At 44.1% G+C, this 17290-nt stretch overlaps 1 protein-coding gene across 4 annotated transcripts in view; it reads left to right on the top strand.

The window, feature by feature from the left end:
- The window catches only part of NAV2 (neuron navigator 2), a 434895-nt gene that overhangs the window by 232663 nt on the left and 184942 nt on the right, over positions 1-17290 (top strand). For 3 of the 4 annotated variants that reach the window (XR_008374143.1, XM_053560432.1, XM_053560431.1), the window contains one exon: positions 14514-15609. Coding sequence is in view for 3 of the 4 variants with exons in the window: in XM_053560432.1 (XP_053416407.1) it covers positions 14514-15609 (1096 nt within the window). In the remaining variant the exon portion in view is untranslated. Of the gene's footprint in view, positions 1-13331; positions 13426-14513; positions 15610-17290 lie in introns of those variants that run through there. The other variant, XM_053560433.1, reaches the window with a different exon arrangement.

The raw sequence follows: 17290 nt of genomic DNA, 5'->3' as shown, positions 1-17290 counted from the left end.
TCATAGTAGGGCTGAGTACATTGGATACTTTTTCTTCCATTCTTGAGATACTTTACTAAGAAGAATATGTTCCAGCTCCATCCATGTAAACATGAAAGAGGTAAAGTCTCCATCTTTCTTTAAGGCTGCATAATATTTCATGGTGTACATATACCACAATTTATTAATCCATTCGTGGATCGATGGGCACTTGGGCTTTTTGCTGGCTTTCAAGAGATATCTACTCACAGTACACATTTCATAGTTTTTAGTAACTTTTGTGCCAGCATTTTGTTGGGAGGGTTAGGAAAAGAAATATTTCACATATGTCACCTAGCAATTCTGTCCCTTATCTTCTGCAAGACAGTGCCTGTTCCCCTAGGCCCTTAGCTTCTGGCCTCAGTGGCTTGTTAAGGAATTACTACTAGCGACAACTCTTCCCTCTAACCAGAATGCTGTTCAATCCTTACCCTAACATACAGTGACTTCCCAGAAATACTCTGCTACCCACTCCCATTGCCCAGCTCTCTCATTCTATACCTTTGGGTCCCAGGGGTCTGTTAATTTTTACAAAGAAGAATGAGGCAGAGGCAACAAGCTATAGCCTCCACATTGGGCAGACCTGGGTTTGAATCCTGCCTCTGCTTTCTCCAGCTTTTTGCAATCAGGCCAATGACTCAACCTCCCCGAGACGGCATGTACTGTTCTGTAGAACAAGCCCGATAATTCCCTCTTCAGGAAGAGAACCTGGACCATCAAGCCAGTCCGTGTCAGTGTGGGGCCAATGCTAGCTGTCTTTTCCTGCTTTCATTGTCTTTTGTAAATCCCAAATTGAGAGGATAAAAATGCATATTTGGGTCCCTGTCAACTCATTTACATCCTTAGTACAACATACAACTCTTGATAGAGGAATGTTAGTCCTTTGTCTCAAACTAGTGGTATCTGGATTGACAGCTGGGAGTGGTTGGAGGAGCAGTCAGTTTGATATTATTTAAAACCATCAACTTAGCTTCTGGCTTGTCAGCCAAATTTGGGAATGAATGAAAGAGTCAAGTCTGCATGCCTGTTTTTTTCCAGCCTGGACTGGGAGGTGACTTATAAGTTCAGTACGTGCAACTGAATGAAAAAAGTGTATGCGTGCTGGGTGAGCAGGGAAGAACAACATTCTGATTGAGTTATATGTCCCATTTTTCATTATGTTTGGGTGGAATGGATATGCCCCTGGAATTCCTGGTTGTGATTAGTATCGTGAATGCGCTTGGCTGACCAGATTTTACCCTGATCGAGTTCAGAATTTATATACTTTGTCCTCCTGAGTTTGATTTTAATCATTAGGTGTGGGTGCCTGGACATTTTATTTCCTTTTACTACTTGGTAAAGAATTTAATTCTAGAAGTTTGATGCAGGGACAGTTAAAAAATGGCTCGAATGACATCCTTGACTCCCACTTGCTCCCAGACTGAGTTAGGTAGCCCCCTTGGTGATGCACCGTCCCATAAACATACTCGTCCCGTGATAGCGCCCTGCTCTGTTGTTCCTTGGCTTTGTGGTCTGTGTCATCCACAAGACTTGGGACCCCTTGAAGGCACAGACCACATGTTCATTGCTGTATCCCCAGCTCCTGGATGAGTACCTGGAATAGAAGAAGTATTAAAAAAAAGTTGGAACGATGGGATGGGGTAGGGTGGATGGAGGAACAAACCCTAAATGTTGTGGTTATTTCAGGATTCCAAGGAGATACACGGCCAAATAACTTTGAGCCCAGTCATATCCCTGGTTACCATACATCCCGAATTCATTATTCAAGATGACAGAGATCCTCTGGAACAATATTTAATAAGCTTAGGCATGTGTAAGTTTGAGTTAAAACTGCCAAGCCTGGTTCCCACGTTATCCGTGTATCTTGTAGCCTGGCATGAGGGTGAGAAGCTCCTCGAGTCCTTGTTCACCGTGATTCATGTGAAGAGCTCTTTGAGTCTTACAGAAACAGAGCGCATGTTGCCAGGAGAGACTGAGTCATCACTCCAGACAGTGGGAGCCATGTGTTAATGGGGCTGCCTCCAGCCTGCCTGGTGAGATGGATGGAGCATACGGACCAAAGCCTGCCATGCGTGGACGGGTCCCGGCTCAGAGCAGCAGCAAGGGGGTCTTGCCAGCCGTCTGTGGTCAGCTTGGGTGGGTCCGTGGGAACCACTTAAGAAACCTGGGTACTTCTGAATGTAGCACGTCGCTGTAAGGGCAGTTCTCTCTCTATAGAGTTGGTCAGACTCCATAGAATCAGGTCACAGAGGGCTTTTGGGGTGCCCTCTGGTCTCACTGTGCTTATATAGGGCAATAATACCACCTAAATTTGGTATAGCAATACCTTACTTTAAGAAAGCCCAGTATTAGTAGGTGGGAATGAAAATTAAACTCAGTTTTTTGCAGTTTGCAGCATGCTTTCACTTCATTGCCTCCTTGCTCCTCATGGGGAAGAAAGAAAGCTTTGGCCGCCATCTCCATTTAATGGAGTCCATTGGTTAAGAAGGGCATGGACTTCTGTGTTCAAATTCTAATTCTATCACTTATTAGCCATGCCCTTGGGCAAGCGGCTAACATCTTTAACATCCAGTAAATCCATTTCATGAGATACTTATGCGAATTAATGCAAACATAAATGAATTTGTTAAATGAAACTATTTAAATCACTTTGTACAGTGCCTAGCACATGATTGGCATTCAATATATGGTAGTTATTAGCATGAGCTTTATTTTTACTTGTGAATAAACTAGAGCTTAGCTAGACTCAAGATTACCGAGCTTTGAAATTGGACTTGCACCCTTTCACAAAGGTCTATGATTATGTAAACCTAGGGGTGGTCTAAATGGCACAGAACAGAATAAGATGATGATATTGGTGTGGTTTCTATCTCATTACGATTATCTCATTTTTAAAAGCTTCTTAGCCCTACAGAGAGTTATTAGAATCCCTCTAAATGAGGGCTTCATTTGCAAAAACATAATCTACCACCAACTTGTCATAGCCAGGCCTGTTGCATAAAATAAAACAGACACCTGGAGGAAATTGCTTTCTGATTTAGGTGAGTAAAGCTGGTGAGCAGTCTCTTGGGACATTTTCTACCTCAGTATATTTCCTTGTTTCAGAAGAATTCTGTTTTTCCATTAAGAAGACAACTGTCAGGTGAAAGGGCCCAGAAGTCTGTAGGTCTGTGTGAGGATCGTAACATCCGGGAAGCCCTGAAATTGTTTGATCTATCTGATATCAAACGTCTGCACACTTGGCAAAATCAGGATAAATGACTCCTTTTTGTCTTCTGTTCCTGCACATTTGGCATAATGCAATCATAGATAATGAATAATAGTCCAATTCAGCTCTCAGTTTCTGCCTTGATTCCCCCAGAGAAATGCAATAAGCTAGTTCTTTGGTTGGCTTCTGATTTTGATTGACAGAAAAAATAACAGCAGAAAGATTACATCTTGCCAGCATCCTAAATTTTGAAGAACAAAAACCATACTTAAATTATTGCTAAATTGTTTGACATTCTCATTTTTAAAAAGAACCTCCTAGAGGGAAAAATTCTTTTTCCTCAGGGAAGGAGTTAAAGGTCAACAAAGTTGGCAGTAGAGTTTCTAAGAGCTGTTGACAAAAGACTCAGTGAAGTTACTGTATCTTATACCAAGAGAAGAGCTCATACTTTGAGGGCCCACTTTGCTGCCCCTTCTCAAGACCGGGTAGATGAAGCACAGCGTAAGTGTGTGGAGTCGGAGCTAAAGTTGCCTCGATCTCAGAGCTTTCTGATCTCGGGTGACTTAGTAAATCCTTATGTCTCCGTGTTCTCGTTGGTAAAATGGGATAATTATCACCTACTCCACTGGACTTATAGTCCAGGGAAAAATGTCAATATGACAAAAGTGCTTAGCACTGTGCCTGGCACAAAGTGGTGCCCTGTAAATGTCAACTGTTATTCTTAATGTGCAATGTTACTAATATCACTATCAGGATATATGTGTGTGTGTGTGTGCATATGTGTTGTGTGTGTATATACATATATATAGCCATGGAAAGTTTTTGTCAGATCCTGCATGTAAACAGAGCTCCTCTGGTAGAAGTGGAGCAGAGAACGTACAAAAATAGGCTGGGTTACAGCTCGACGCCTGTAGCACAGTGCTTATGGGGCCAGCCACGTACACCAAGGCTGGTGGGTTTGAACCCAGCCTGGGCCAGCTAAACAACGACAACTGTGACAGTAAAAATAGCTGGGCGTTGTGGCAGGTGCCTGTAGTCCCAGCTACTTGGGAAGCTGAGGCAGGAGAATCGCTTAAGCCCAAGAGTTTGAGTGAGGTTGCTATGAGCTGTGACGGCACAGCACTCTACCAAGGGTGACATACTGAGATTCTCTCTCAAAATAATTAAATAAATAAATAAGCTGGGTTAACTCCCCCTTTCCACATTGCTATAAATACTCTCCAACCTCACCTCTCCCCAGCTACCTCTAAGATTACTCTATGGAACCCCAGGACTCCCACCTCCCAGCACTATAATGGGGACTTTGGCTTCTTGCTGTCCATATACTCTTGTTCAGAGCACAGGTGTTGCTTTAACTTTTTGTGTGTGTGTATGTTTGTTTTGGCCTGGTGTCATTGGCAAAAAGCAAACAAACAAACAAAAAAGGAGAGGGGAAGTCAGCCACCTTGTTAGTAAAAGTTCCTCTACTTTTGGCTTCTCCTAGCACCCTTTCCCTGAGCTGGATGTCTTATCATACTACCCTCCTCATTAAGGGCAGTTTAGAGTCATCCTTGTTCTAGTTCTTATCCTGGACAAACTATAATTTCTCAGTGTAATGTTATAAGACTTGAACTCTCAGGCGGGGCACTGTGGCTCATGCCTATAATCTAGCACTTTGGGAGGCCAAGGCAAGTGGATTGCCTGAGCTCACAGGTTTGAGACCAGCCTGAGCAACAGCAAGACCTCATCTCTGAAAATAGGCCAGTGTTGTGGTGGTGACCTATAGTCCCAGCTACTTGGAAGGCTGAGGTAAGAGGATCGCTTGAGCCCAAGAGTTTGAGGTTGCTGTGAGCTATGACACCATATCAGTATTCTACCTAGGGCGACAAAGTGCGACTCTTGTCTCAAAAAAAAAAAAAAAAAAAAATAGACTTGAACTCTCTAATACCTGGTCTTTGAACTTCAGCATATACCAGTCACCTGTGGAGCTAGTTAAAACTCCTGCTTCTAGAAGGTCCATACTCAGAGGTTCTAATTTGGTAGGTTTGGGGTAGGGCCAGGGAAGTTACATTTCTTAACAAATTCCAGAGTCCCAGGTTCAGTAACAACCATGCCATCCATCTATTGAATGCAAGACCTTGAGAAGTCATTACCTGCCCAAGGCTCTGTTTCTCCTTTTGGGAAGAGAATGAAAGCAGATGATCTCTAAGAAGTCATCCCAGGTCCAAATTCTAAGATGTCATCATTCTAGTTGTGATATGAGCTATGTGCAGCAAGCTAAAATCTTTATCTTCCTTGTTCTGAATGTATTAATACAGCCCAAGATCCCATGGGCTTTCATGGCAGCCTCATCCCTTTAATGAGTCACAGTGAGCCTAACTGTTGATAGAAATCTTTTTAGGCATATTGCTGCTGGCAATAACTCCTACTTCCTATTTTCATGTAGCTTTTTGGCTTTTGTGCAGAGACTAGCCTTAATCCTTTTGAAATAAAAGGGAACAGGTACATATTAAGGGTGTTACATGCTCAAAATGCATAAAAGAATTCATGCTTTACCAGATTATAACTTCACAGGGGAAATAAGGGTGCATCTTCTCCCTTACCTAGCTCTCAGGGTTAGTAACTGGTAGACACCTGGTGTCTTTTCTGGTTTGAGTTGTGTACCCATTTTCTGCCCCCTTCCTTCAGGACCGTCTTCCAAAATGGATCCTATGATAGGTTCTTTCCTTTGGCTATCCTATAAAATCAATCCTGTGGCTAAAACATATTTAGGAATCACACCATCCCTGTTGGATATTCCAGTCCAAGTACTCACATTAAAGCCTCAGAGAAGTCCCACGGACAAGAAAACCATTGACTACTACTTATCTCTTCATTTTCCAAACTTACCTGACCAGGAAACCTCTGCTCTCTTTTATTGCCTGTTTAACACTGGTTTGGGGACTCCTTGTTTGGGGAAGCTCATCCATTGTCCCAAGAGAAAGCAGAAAGATTGGACTTGTCTGCTAGAGGAGGGGGAGCTAAGGAATTCCTGAACTCGCTCAGAAGGATGTATTTATAATAGTGTACAACCATGTCTTTCTGCCAAAAAACTGTGATGTGGTGTGAACAAGAATCTCCTGAAAGAATGGGATTTGCCCCCTGTGCAGTGTGTATAATCTCTTTATGAAATTCCATACACTCACTTGGAAAAAGGGAGAAGGCTTTCTACAGCCAATTTTGTACTTTCTTACAACCATATATGGTACAAGATAGAGAAATCATTTGACCAATTAAAGCAAAAGTTTTCTCCTGGAGATTTTAAACAAATAAGTTCAAGACAGAGGAAGGATGTATTGTGAGAATGATTTGACTTCAAGAAATGAAAGATAAAGAATAGGAATGCCTTTTATTTTTAAGTATGTTTTCCTTCAAAAGCCAGCAAATGGTTTATCTCTTTATCCAGCTGAGTGGGAGGACTTAAAAACTTCATAGAACACTTTTTGATGTGAAAATGTGTGTGTGTGTGTGTGTGACAGAGATTTTAAGAAATTTATTCTCTTTTTAAGGTGTTAGCACAAGCTCAGGCATAAGCCCAACTATATATTAACATTTCTAGCAAGCTAATCTTTGTTTAGCTTTACCAGTTCTTTATAACATTAAGTGGGATTTGAAAATATACCTTGTAAAACTGCTTGGAGAAAATGTAGTGAAAACTACTTTGGAAGATGATAATTCCTTATTTATTTAATTTTTTTTACTGTTTTTTACCTACCAGTGGAAAAACAAATGACTTCATTGCCTACAGTTTCACTTAGTTTTATCCAAAATAAGCCACAGAAGAAAAAGGATTTCCTCATCATATATTTAAAAAGAAACACAACTGTAACTGCTCCAGCTGTCAAGGGCCTCTTCCTTTTCCTCTGGGGTGAAAAAGTCACTGAGGAAAACTGGGAAATCTGTGGTTCATGCAGGATAGAGAAGGCTTCCGTCTATTAGGATGACGTGCTTTCACTTTCTGCATGTTTATTTTTGGTCACGCTGTCACAAGATCCTGGAGTATTTGTACATGACATGTTAACCCACAATTGTGAACTTTCCACCATACATAGAAGAAAGAAAAACAATAAAAATAATAGCAAAATTTCTAGTTCTTTGAGTTCACTTCATTTTGGAGAAAACGGACATAATTATCCAAGAGGGGACAAGTTAGGCACACCCAGTTTTAATTTTGAGCCACGTGGAGGGATCCAGTGTAGGTACCAGCTTTTGTTTGTGTATTGATTTTTCTGACAACCATTTCAGGGCATCTAGTCATGGGTTAGCCATTCTTAGGAGTAAGCTAAGTCAAGTGGAAAATAACCACCATGCAGGGTAGCAAGTATCGGGAACACTTTTTATTTCTTGCATAACAGCCATCCCAATGGATAAAGGCTAGTCAAGTGATGTCTGTCGTAGTTGTGATTTACATTCTCTAATGCTTATTGATATTAAATGTCTTTCCACGTTCTTACTGGCCATTTGTACATCTAGAGTCCAATTCTGTGTTTTTCCACATGAAAAAGACAGTTTTTCATAATTTTCCCTCCACCATTTATTGAAAAGACCATCCTTTCCCCATGGAGTAGTCATGGAACTTTTGCTGAAAATCATTTGACCACTCATCTTTATTTTTGTACCACACAGTTTTGATTGCTGTAGCTCATAGTTAGTTTTGATACTGGGGAGTGTAACACCTTGAACTTGCTTCTTCATGACGCTGATTATGTAAGTCGTCATCCTTATTCTAGTGTGGACATTCTAGAAGCCTGTGGAATTGTCAACACATTAAGATCCGTAGCACATGTGGGTCCAAAGCCCAGCTCCCTCTTACTCCATGACCTCTCACTTTCCCGTCCACATTTCTTGGTTATTCTCACGCTCCGCTCTCCACTTCCTTCCTTCTTTCTTTACCTGCAGGCATCCTTTCCAGAAAGAATTGCAGAGAAGACTGTATTTAAGCCTGTGCCCTCAACAATAGATACGGATACAACAGTGTTGAGAAGACTCTTGCAGCCAGGCCCAAAGATCATGCAGAACCCTGAGAGGATTGAGCCAGGCTCACCTGCTCCTCTATAGTTTAGTAGCTGCCAGGATTGTAAAGAAACTAACTAGAGTAACCAAAAATAATTTCTAGCCTGTGTGCCTGGACTCCACACACTTAAAAAAAAAAAACTGGTTTCAATTATCCAAACCAAGTTCAACATTCAAGATTGACACCTTGACAAATTATAGGAAGTTGCAGACATTTTCCCAGGTCCAATAATCAGCCCTATTTCCCAAAGACTTTGGAGAGAATTTAGGCCAGAAACCTCCGCAGGGCAGATTTTAAATCCCAGTAGCCAGTGACAGGAGCTGGGTATCAACCGGCCTAGGACACTCTGCCTGAGTGTTTGTTGGCATCAGAACCAGACCACCAACGGTTTTCTAACTGAAAAGGTAGGGACAGAAGAGACCTGGGGCCAGTGTTCACCATCGCAGAGGGAGAGAGGAAAAAATGCTTATTTATCTGCTTTAAACAGTATTTTCATTTAGAAAGCATTTTTAGTTCCTGTCAGGGAAGGTTAAGGCTGGTTGCCAGAAAAACCAAACCAAATTTTCTCCCTTCTCACTGGAGGATTAATGCTGTCTCTGTAGCCTAAAAATAATAATAATAATCATAATAAATAAAATAGTCTTTTCTTCAAAGGCATCCTGTCTATAGTGTTTCAAATGAGACTTTTCCTTCTTGGGGTGGTTTGTCAGTTGATGGTAGGTGTACCTCTTAAGCTGCTGGTCTTTCAGAACTGAGATGTTCCAACTGAAGGGCATGACCCATCAGTGGGTCATAAAATCTGGGGCCCTGTGATCAATATTTTTTAGAACAGACTAAGGTAGTTAGAGTATAGCTTGATATTTTTCAGTTTGACATATGGATAAGTGGATACTTGTCGGATGATGATAGATTATTCTTACTATGTTTTTACTAGGTGGTCAAAAAATTGTTAAAGTTGAGCGGTGCCTGTGGATCAAAGGAGTAGGGCACTGGCCCCATATGCTGGAGGTGGCGGGTTCAAACCCTGCCCTGCCAAAAACTGCAAAAAAAATAAAAAATAAAAAAAAATCTTAAAACCATTATTCTAAAATTATCTTTGACTCAATAACACCCAGTCGTATTTGCCATGTCTGGCAAAAATCCCATGTAAAACAAATATATAAAAATAAATAAAACTCTAAAAGGGGCCCATGTCAGATTAGTTTTGAACCTAGTCCTTATTTGAACATTCTGGTTTGACTTCTACTTGGTTGATTACTTTTCAAAAGAATAGATTTAGCATAAAATGAGTATATCTTGATTTAATACCACAACTTCAGTCTTTCATAAATCCTCTGTGTGATTTTTGCCGAGTCTGTGAACCACTTGTGTTTTTATTTATTTTGTATTTTCTTTAAGTCAACTCAATTTTTTCAACTCAAATTTTAAACCTACATTTAATATTCATAAAAGTATTATATGTGGGCTACTTACCTTTCAGTAATATGCAACAAAAGAAATACATGACCTTTAAAATATAAGAGTATTCATTCACGTGCCATCTGAAATAATCTGACCCATTTCAGTGGCCCACACGCACTCCCATTGTTTGAGGAATACAGGTGTTCATAACATCTTTTTATGCTTTTTTCTTCCTCTTAGGTTCCTTTGTTCTAACAAAGGTTCATATACATGAGAAAAATAACAAGAGCTGTTAGTTATTAAGAAGAGAAGTGCCTTTCATTTTAAAGAACTCACTCCACCCTCCCTTCCCCAGACTTGTTTTCTTCTGAATTCACAAGGTTGATTATACCTTGATTCAGCCAGTTTTCTCCATCTGTTAGAAAACATTATCCAAGAGAACTATGGAGGGGGAATATTTGAAGATAAAGAAATGTCCCACATGCTATAGCACAGAATGATGGTAGAACTTAGCGAGTGAGAGCTGCATTCATGTGGCCCATGAGACAAGATTGGCCATGGCCCAGCCTCATAGGGTCTCTCAGAGACTTGTTGAAATTTGCATAGGAACAAAGCTAAAAGGTATCTAGAGAAATAGCTCATCCCCTTTCTAACAAACGGGGCGACTGAGGCTCAGAAGGGCAAAAGGGCAAATCTAGGATCATACCATTAGTTGGTAACAAAGTCTGAGGTCTGACTTACCTACCATCACCTCTCTTTTATTTATCTTCTCAGAAGCCTGATAGGGAAAGTTTCATACTAGGAGCCACAGGACCCTGGCCTTAGAAATGGCTGCTTTCCAAAGAAAGAAGAACCAGCCCTAAATAGCCACTCAGCCAAGAGCTGAGATCACTGGTGGGATACCCTAAGAATGACAGAAATGTGTCAAATTACCCTGGATAGTATCACTCATGACCTGAAGCCCCTGGTACCAATTAGAGGATCTCTCACTGTCACAAGAGTGTTGATGACCTGGTCCTCAGATGCCCTGCTGCACTATCAGAAGACTTCTGCTCATGAACCAAATTCAGAATCATACCCAGGGGCTACCTTTTATAGCTGTAGTGAGTAGCCTTGAAGTGTCCCCATGATTTCATAACTAAGGGACCCCAGGCTAAATGCCAAGTCAAAATTCTGAAGCTCTGGCGGCGCCTGTGGCTCAGTGAGTAGGGCACCGGCCCCATATGCCGAGGGTGGCGGATTCAAACTCAGCCCCGGCCAAACAGCAACAAAAAAATAGTCGGGCGTTGTGGCGGGCGCCTGTAGTCCCAGCTGCTCGGGAGGCTGAGGCAAGAGAATCGTGTAAGCCCAAGAGTTAGAGGTTGCTGTGAGTCATGTGACGCCACAGCACTCTACCCGAGGGCAGTACAGTGACACTCTGTCTCTACAAAAAAAAAAAAAAAACAAAAAAAACATATGGGCAGCGCCTGTGGCTCAAGGAGTAGGGCGCCGGTTCCATATGCCAGAGTGGCGGGTTCAAACCCAGCCCCGGCCAAAAAAAAAAACAAAACAAAACAAAAAAAAATTCTGAAGCTCTGGGTTTTGATCTGAATTTTTTCCTGTGTTTAGGCTGAAAAGTTCTAATGACTCATCATAAATCTTCTATCTCTGTTGCCTTAAGTGTGATCTGCAAATGTCAAAACTACCACCCAATACTCTAGAAATTATTTACTAAGCGTTATTATGCTCCAGCAGGCTTTAGAGAACAGAGATGACTTAGGGAAGGAGTCTTTGCCCAGGAGGAAATCCTGGACCTCCTTGAGGAAGGCTTCAGTAACTCTCCAGGGAGAATTAGTATAGCCTACCCCTATTTCTCCTAGTTCTTACCTCTCTTGACATTGATTTTGTGGTTTATTTTAAGGTCTATTGTACCCCTAAACAGTGAGTTCCTAGAAGATAGGAGCTTTATTCAATAATGTGTTCCCAGAGCACAGTGTAGAGTAGGCGACCCTTAAACATTCTTTTATGAGGAAGGTATGGAAAGAACCCTAGGGAAGCACACAGTAGGGAAAAGTGCCGTGTGATATGGACAAGCAGCCTGAGGGTCTCAAATGGCCTGAAAGAGGAAGAGGCGTTTAAACTGAGGTTTAAATGTCAAGTAGGGGTCCCCAGGGGCTCTTCTGGCATGACCTGCATAAGTGGCCATCACACCTGCATTAGTGTAGGCCCATTCCCTGCAACTTTCACCTTTTCCTGAATGAGACACACCTTTTCCGTGAGTCTAACCATTTCACTTAGACAAGCCCAGTGTCTGTTTTCTTCTGGGTCAGTTGTTATTTGTGGGTGATTGTTAGTGTTAAGCATGCATAGAAACACCAGGTAGGTGGTTTGTTGTCAAAACCATTCTGAGCAAGCTTCATAGGCATTTTAAGCAGAGAGGTCACAGTGATCCACGTTCACATGGGAACTGTGCCTCAAACACCTTTAGAGAAGAGGAACAGTCCTCTCCATGTGGTCTTGTAGTTTCTGCAAGGACAGTGTTGCCATCTGTCCCCAGATCTGCTTCACTTTTCTTTAGCACTTATTTTCTAACAAATGATATAAGTTATTTGTAAATTAATTATCTGTTTCTCCTTGCTGAACTGCAAATTCCATGCAGGTCGAGATTTTTTTTTTTGGTATGTTTTATCATCAATGTATCCCTAGTACCTAGAACAGTATCTGGCAAATATCAGAAGCCAGATGAATGGATGAATATATGGAATGAATGAATGAATGACTTCTGCCCCAGATTTGAGCTGAAGTAGAGGGAAAGGCTGTTGTCCTGAGAGGAGTAGTACTCAGAATTTAAGGATTGCAGTTATTTCAACCAGAGAGCCACCTTCCAGGATGCAGGCTGGGCTAGTTTGTAGCGCACCTGAGAAAGCTCTCTAGTCATTGAAGTGGCTGTTGTACATGTGTTCTCCATCTGGGAAGGCAGCTAAGATGTAGTCCCTAAGGGATTGGTAACAGGAGACCCTCGTTCAAAGCCCAGATCTATACATTTATAGCTGTGTAATTTAGGATCACTCTTTAGCCCTACCTGAGTCTCACTTTCCTCCTTTGTCATGCTGAATTCTGTGCCTCCTGACACACCCCCATAGGCCTGGGCAGTGGGCAGCATCAGGCTCGTAGACACCCTGTAACAGCCCGCAGCGTGGGTGGGTTCCGTGAGCCTGTTTCCAAGCCAGCCTTTGGCTCTCCCCAGGAAAAGATCCAACAACACCCCATGAGTTCTGTTAGGGAGGATTGTGCAGCGCCCTCCCCTCCAAACCCAAATCCCCAGTAAGTCAGGAAGATGTATGTGTTTTAAAACATTGGGAGGTCTGCTTTGGATCACCCTGGAGCTGCGGCTTCCCGGAGCAGCCGGGAAAGTAAGTGAAGGGAGGCAGTTCCCGCCGTGCAGCTCTCCCGGCTGCTGCCTGCTTGCGCCCCACACAGGGGCAGCCTTCACTTGGCTTCAGCGGCCGTTGACTTTTAAATCATAAAAAGCCGCTCTGTATACAGTTTACTCTGTTGCTAGAAGGCAGCGGAACATAGGTATTAAGAAAAAAAAAAAAATAGAGCGCAGAAGAAGCAGCCGTTAATCCCGCGAAGCTTCTGGGCACCGGAGTAGTTGTGGATGACAAAAGTTAATTGGAAACATGAGCAGTTTAACCGAAAACACTTGTGACAATTGGAAGGGCAGCCTCTCCGGTCGGAGACTTTTTCCTAGGGAATCATTGCAGGAGAAAGTGGCTGCTACTAGGTAAGTCATGTCCTCCTGATTTTGCAGATGCAGGGCTGCTCTTTGGGGGCGGAAGGGGGCGCATCTTGGCAGCCGGGCGCAGCGGGCGGGCGTGGGGCGTGGGCGGGCGCGGGCACCGGGCTCAGACAGACTAGACCAGTCGGAGTTGCGCCTTCCTGCCACTTTCTCTAACGGCCCCCCTTCCTTGGGAGACAGGGCTGCGTCGTTCCCAGTGCTGCCTGAAGCAGGAGGGAGCCACAGTTGCCATTCCTGTGATACTGGGCCACCTTGGTGGCTGCAAACTCAGTGCGGAACCTGCTCTTTCGAGAATAATTCTAGCTCTAGTTTAAAAATATTTTCAAGCTTTGCTGAGAAGAGTCTGTTCAGGGAAACATTGAGTGCCAAGGGGAATCCTTGACTTACAGATAACCTGTACTTTTTTTTTTGCCTATACTGGAGCCATGTGTAGAGATTATACTTTTAAGTAACAACAACAACAAAAGTAGTTTATTTTTTAAAAGTCAAACCGGATTCATGTTTATAACTCTTGAAAAGTGCCAACATAGAGAAAACTTATGTGCTTTGATAGGATTTAATAGCTTTTGTGGGTTATTTTTCTCTAAAAATTCTGCTTTGTTTTTCTTCCTTTTCTGGTTTTTTTTTTTTTAGGATCTGTTTTATTTTAATGTCTCTGCCACATTGATCATTTTCCTAAAGTTGGATAATCTTGATTCTTTGGCTTTACTGGTAAACAGGCTGTGGGATGAATAATTCAAAATGGTAGGTATTTCCTACTGTTCTTACACCCCACCTTATTGGAGATGCTGGTTTTTGGTTTTCATAGATTTACGTTCTTAATTATGCTTTGCGGGTCTTACTGTGATGATCAACATGCATTGGCACAGCACCTGCCACCAAAATGTGACCAGAGTGCAGGTGGGCGGTATGAACTGTGCATAGAAAGCAAGAGGAAGCTGAGACAGGTTTTAAAATTTAACTGCAGATAATCCACAAAGCAAATATTGGGGCTATATAGTGTCTGGGTTGGGGTGATGGCTGTGTCAGGTCAGCAGATGTGGTTCAAGTCTTCTCTTCTCTGTCTTCTGCAGAGTCATTGGCAAGCTCAGCTTCCTCCCACCCCGGCATGAATGAAAATGCACCTGCTTCCTTGGAGAGCGGCAGCAGTTCCACCCCCACTAACTGCAGCACCTCCTCAGCCATCCCCCTGCCTGGCTCAGCCTCCAAGCCCTGGCGCAGCAAGTCCCTCAGCGTGAAGCACAGTGCCACAGCATCCATGCTGTCTGTCAAGCCGCCTGGGCCCGAGGCCCCCAGGCCTTCTCCTGAAGCCATGAAGCCAGCCCCCAACAATCAGAAGTCCATGTTGGAGAAACTAAAACTTTTCAATAGTAAAGGAGGCTCCAAGGCAGGTGAGGGCCCAGGGTCCCGGGACACGAGCTGCGAGCCGCTGGAGATCCTGCCCAGCTTTGAGGAGAGCGAAGAGCTTGCGGCTGCCGGCCGCACACTGTCCGCCGTGGGACCCACTTCTAGTAGCCCCAAGATTGCGCTCAAGGGCATTGCACAGAGGACTTTCAGCCGGGCACTAACCAACAAGAAGAATTCACCAAAAGGCAATGAGAAAGAGAAGGAGAAACAACAGCGGGAGAAGGAGAAAGGCAAGGACCTCACCAAGAGAGCCTCCGTGACGGAACGGCCGGACCTCAAGGAGGGGCCGAAAGAAGACCCCAGTGCGGCCGCCGAGACCGAGATGCCAAAAAAGTCCTCCAAGATCGCCAGCTTCATCCCCAAAGGGGGGAAGCTCAGCAGTGCCAAGAAGGAGCCCACGGCCCCTTCCCACAGTGGAATACCAAAACCAGGAATGAAGAGCGTGCCCGGAAAAGCCCCAAGTGCCCCAGCACCTTCCAAGGAAGGGGAGCGGAGGGGGAGTGTGAAGCCGAGCTCGGGGCTCCCCCAGCAGAAGCCCCAGCTGGATGGCAGGCACTCTAGCTCTTCCTCCAGCCTGGCATCCTCAGAAGGAAAAGGCCCAGGAGGAACCACCCTGAACCACAGCATCAGCAGCCAGACGGTCAGCGGGTCCGTGGGGACCACCCAGACCACAGGAAGCAACACCGTCAGTGTTCAGCTACCTCAGCCCCAGCAGCAATACAACCATCCCAACACTGCCACGGTCGCACCTTTCCTGTACAGGTAGGAGCAGCCACCTGCCCTTGCTTCCCCAGGTCAGTGGGCACAAGCACCCTTTCAGTGGATTCTATGGGGGTAGGCTGCAGGTTCCCCTCCAGGAACACATAAGCAAGAGCCCAGGTACCACATGACAAGCTCCAAATAGACATGCATGGTGTGCTGTAGGGAGCAGTTCATATAGCATGGGCTGGGAGGGTGGAGAAAGCTAGAGAGGGGAAGCAAAGTATGAGCCGCCCCCAGAGCCCACCGAGCATGTGGGACCCAGGGCTCTCATACCAGCAGCAGCTTGAAGCGTGCAGGCCAGCATGTGCAGGGCAGGTGGCTTGGTGCCAGCAGCAGGCCCCAGAAGCAGCCCTAACACATCCTCAGTGAACTTTAAAAAAAAAAAAAAAGTACGCAAAACCCACCTTGCTGAATGACTGGGTCTTCTCATGGCAGGGAGTGTCTGGACCGTCCAGATCCTCTAGTCACTGCTGGGGCTTTCTGACAGGTGGGAAGGGTAATGGCGAGGGAAGGGCTGGTTCTAGAAGGACGAGAGACCCCACGGTGAATCCAGGTGATAAGCCTGTATGTTTGTGGGTGACTCTGTCCTTCTGACTTGTTTCTGTCCCCTGACCCTGCCATGTGTTTGAGGGCACATCCGTAGGACTATGGTAGACTGTGGAGCCAGCGGCTGTTTTCTCTGCAGGGTTTTGGCCAGTGACATTGTGTATTGCTCACATTGGTCCCAGATGCTGCATGATATGTGTGGATGTGTCCACGGAGGCAGATGGAAGCTCCCAAGCACAGTGAATTGAGGGGTTCCCAGAGCTTTTGCTCACAGCACTCAACTGGACCTTGTGCTAGAGATGTGCAGTGAGTTGGCCCACATTGCACCTGTACATAGCAAAAGGGCACTAATGATTGAATGTTGTATTCTAGATGCTTATTCTATTACCCCTTATCCCGAAGCGCATACGCAGACACAGCTATACACTGCCATACCCATAGGTGTGGAAACCCTGACAGTCACATGTAAGTGGCCATGAGTATACGTCCTTCTATAAAATGCAAATGCATGCATGCAGACACGGGTGGACATAGACTCAGCTTGCCTTGTTTGGATGGCTCCTCAATAAGTAAGATAGCTCCCCTCTCTTGCCTGAGTTGCCTTCTGGTGGGCTCTGTTACAATTCCTGCCAGTATCTAGTGGAGCTTGAGTGATTTTGGAGCAAAGCCAGATTTGGGGCCAGTGAGAGAATAGCAGGCTTTGCTGATTTCCCCACCCCCTGCCCCCTGCTCCCTTGTCTTCTGCTGGCCTTCCCCTTCAGTGAGGGTCACACCAATCTTTTTAATTGGGAGACAGTCTGGTTTTATTGAATCAAGTCATCAGTTCAGCTAACAGTCCTGAGGAGAGGGCCAAGCCTTACATAATGCCTCAGCTCGTCCGCCTGCACAGCTTTTAATGCAATTGTTCTCTGAAGCATAGAAGCAGCTGAATAGCTCCCTGTGAAATTTTCATAATTTGAAGAGCATTAATAGTCTTGAGGTAATACATATTCAAGCTGCTATTCACAGATTCTTGATTTACATTTTCAAAATGAAAATATATGGCAGTCTCTGATCACCATCAGTCCCATTCCCTCTATTTTTCTGGCTGTAATCATTTGAAAGATTGTAAAACATTTAACCTCCTTTCAAGCTT

This window comes from Nycticebus coucang, chromosome 14 (assembly GCF_027406575.1).
Source record: "Nycticebus coucang isolate mNycCou1 chromosome 14, mNycCou1.pri, whole genome shotgun sequence".
Classification (NCBI taxonomy): domain Eukaryota; kingdom Metazoa; phylum Chordata; class Mammalia; order Primates; family Lorisidae; genus Nycticebus; species Nycticebus coucang.
Note: the sequence above shows the minus strand (reverse complement) of the source record. Positions and strands in the feature narration are given on the sequence as shown.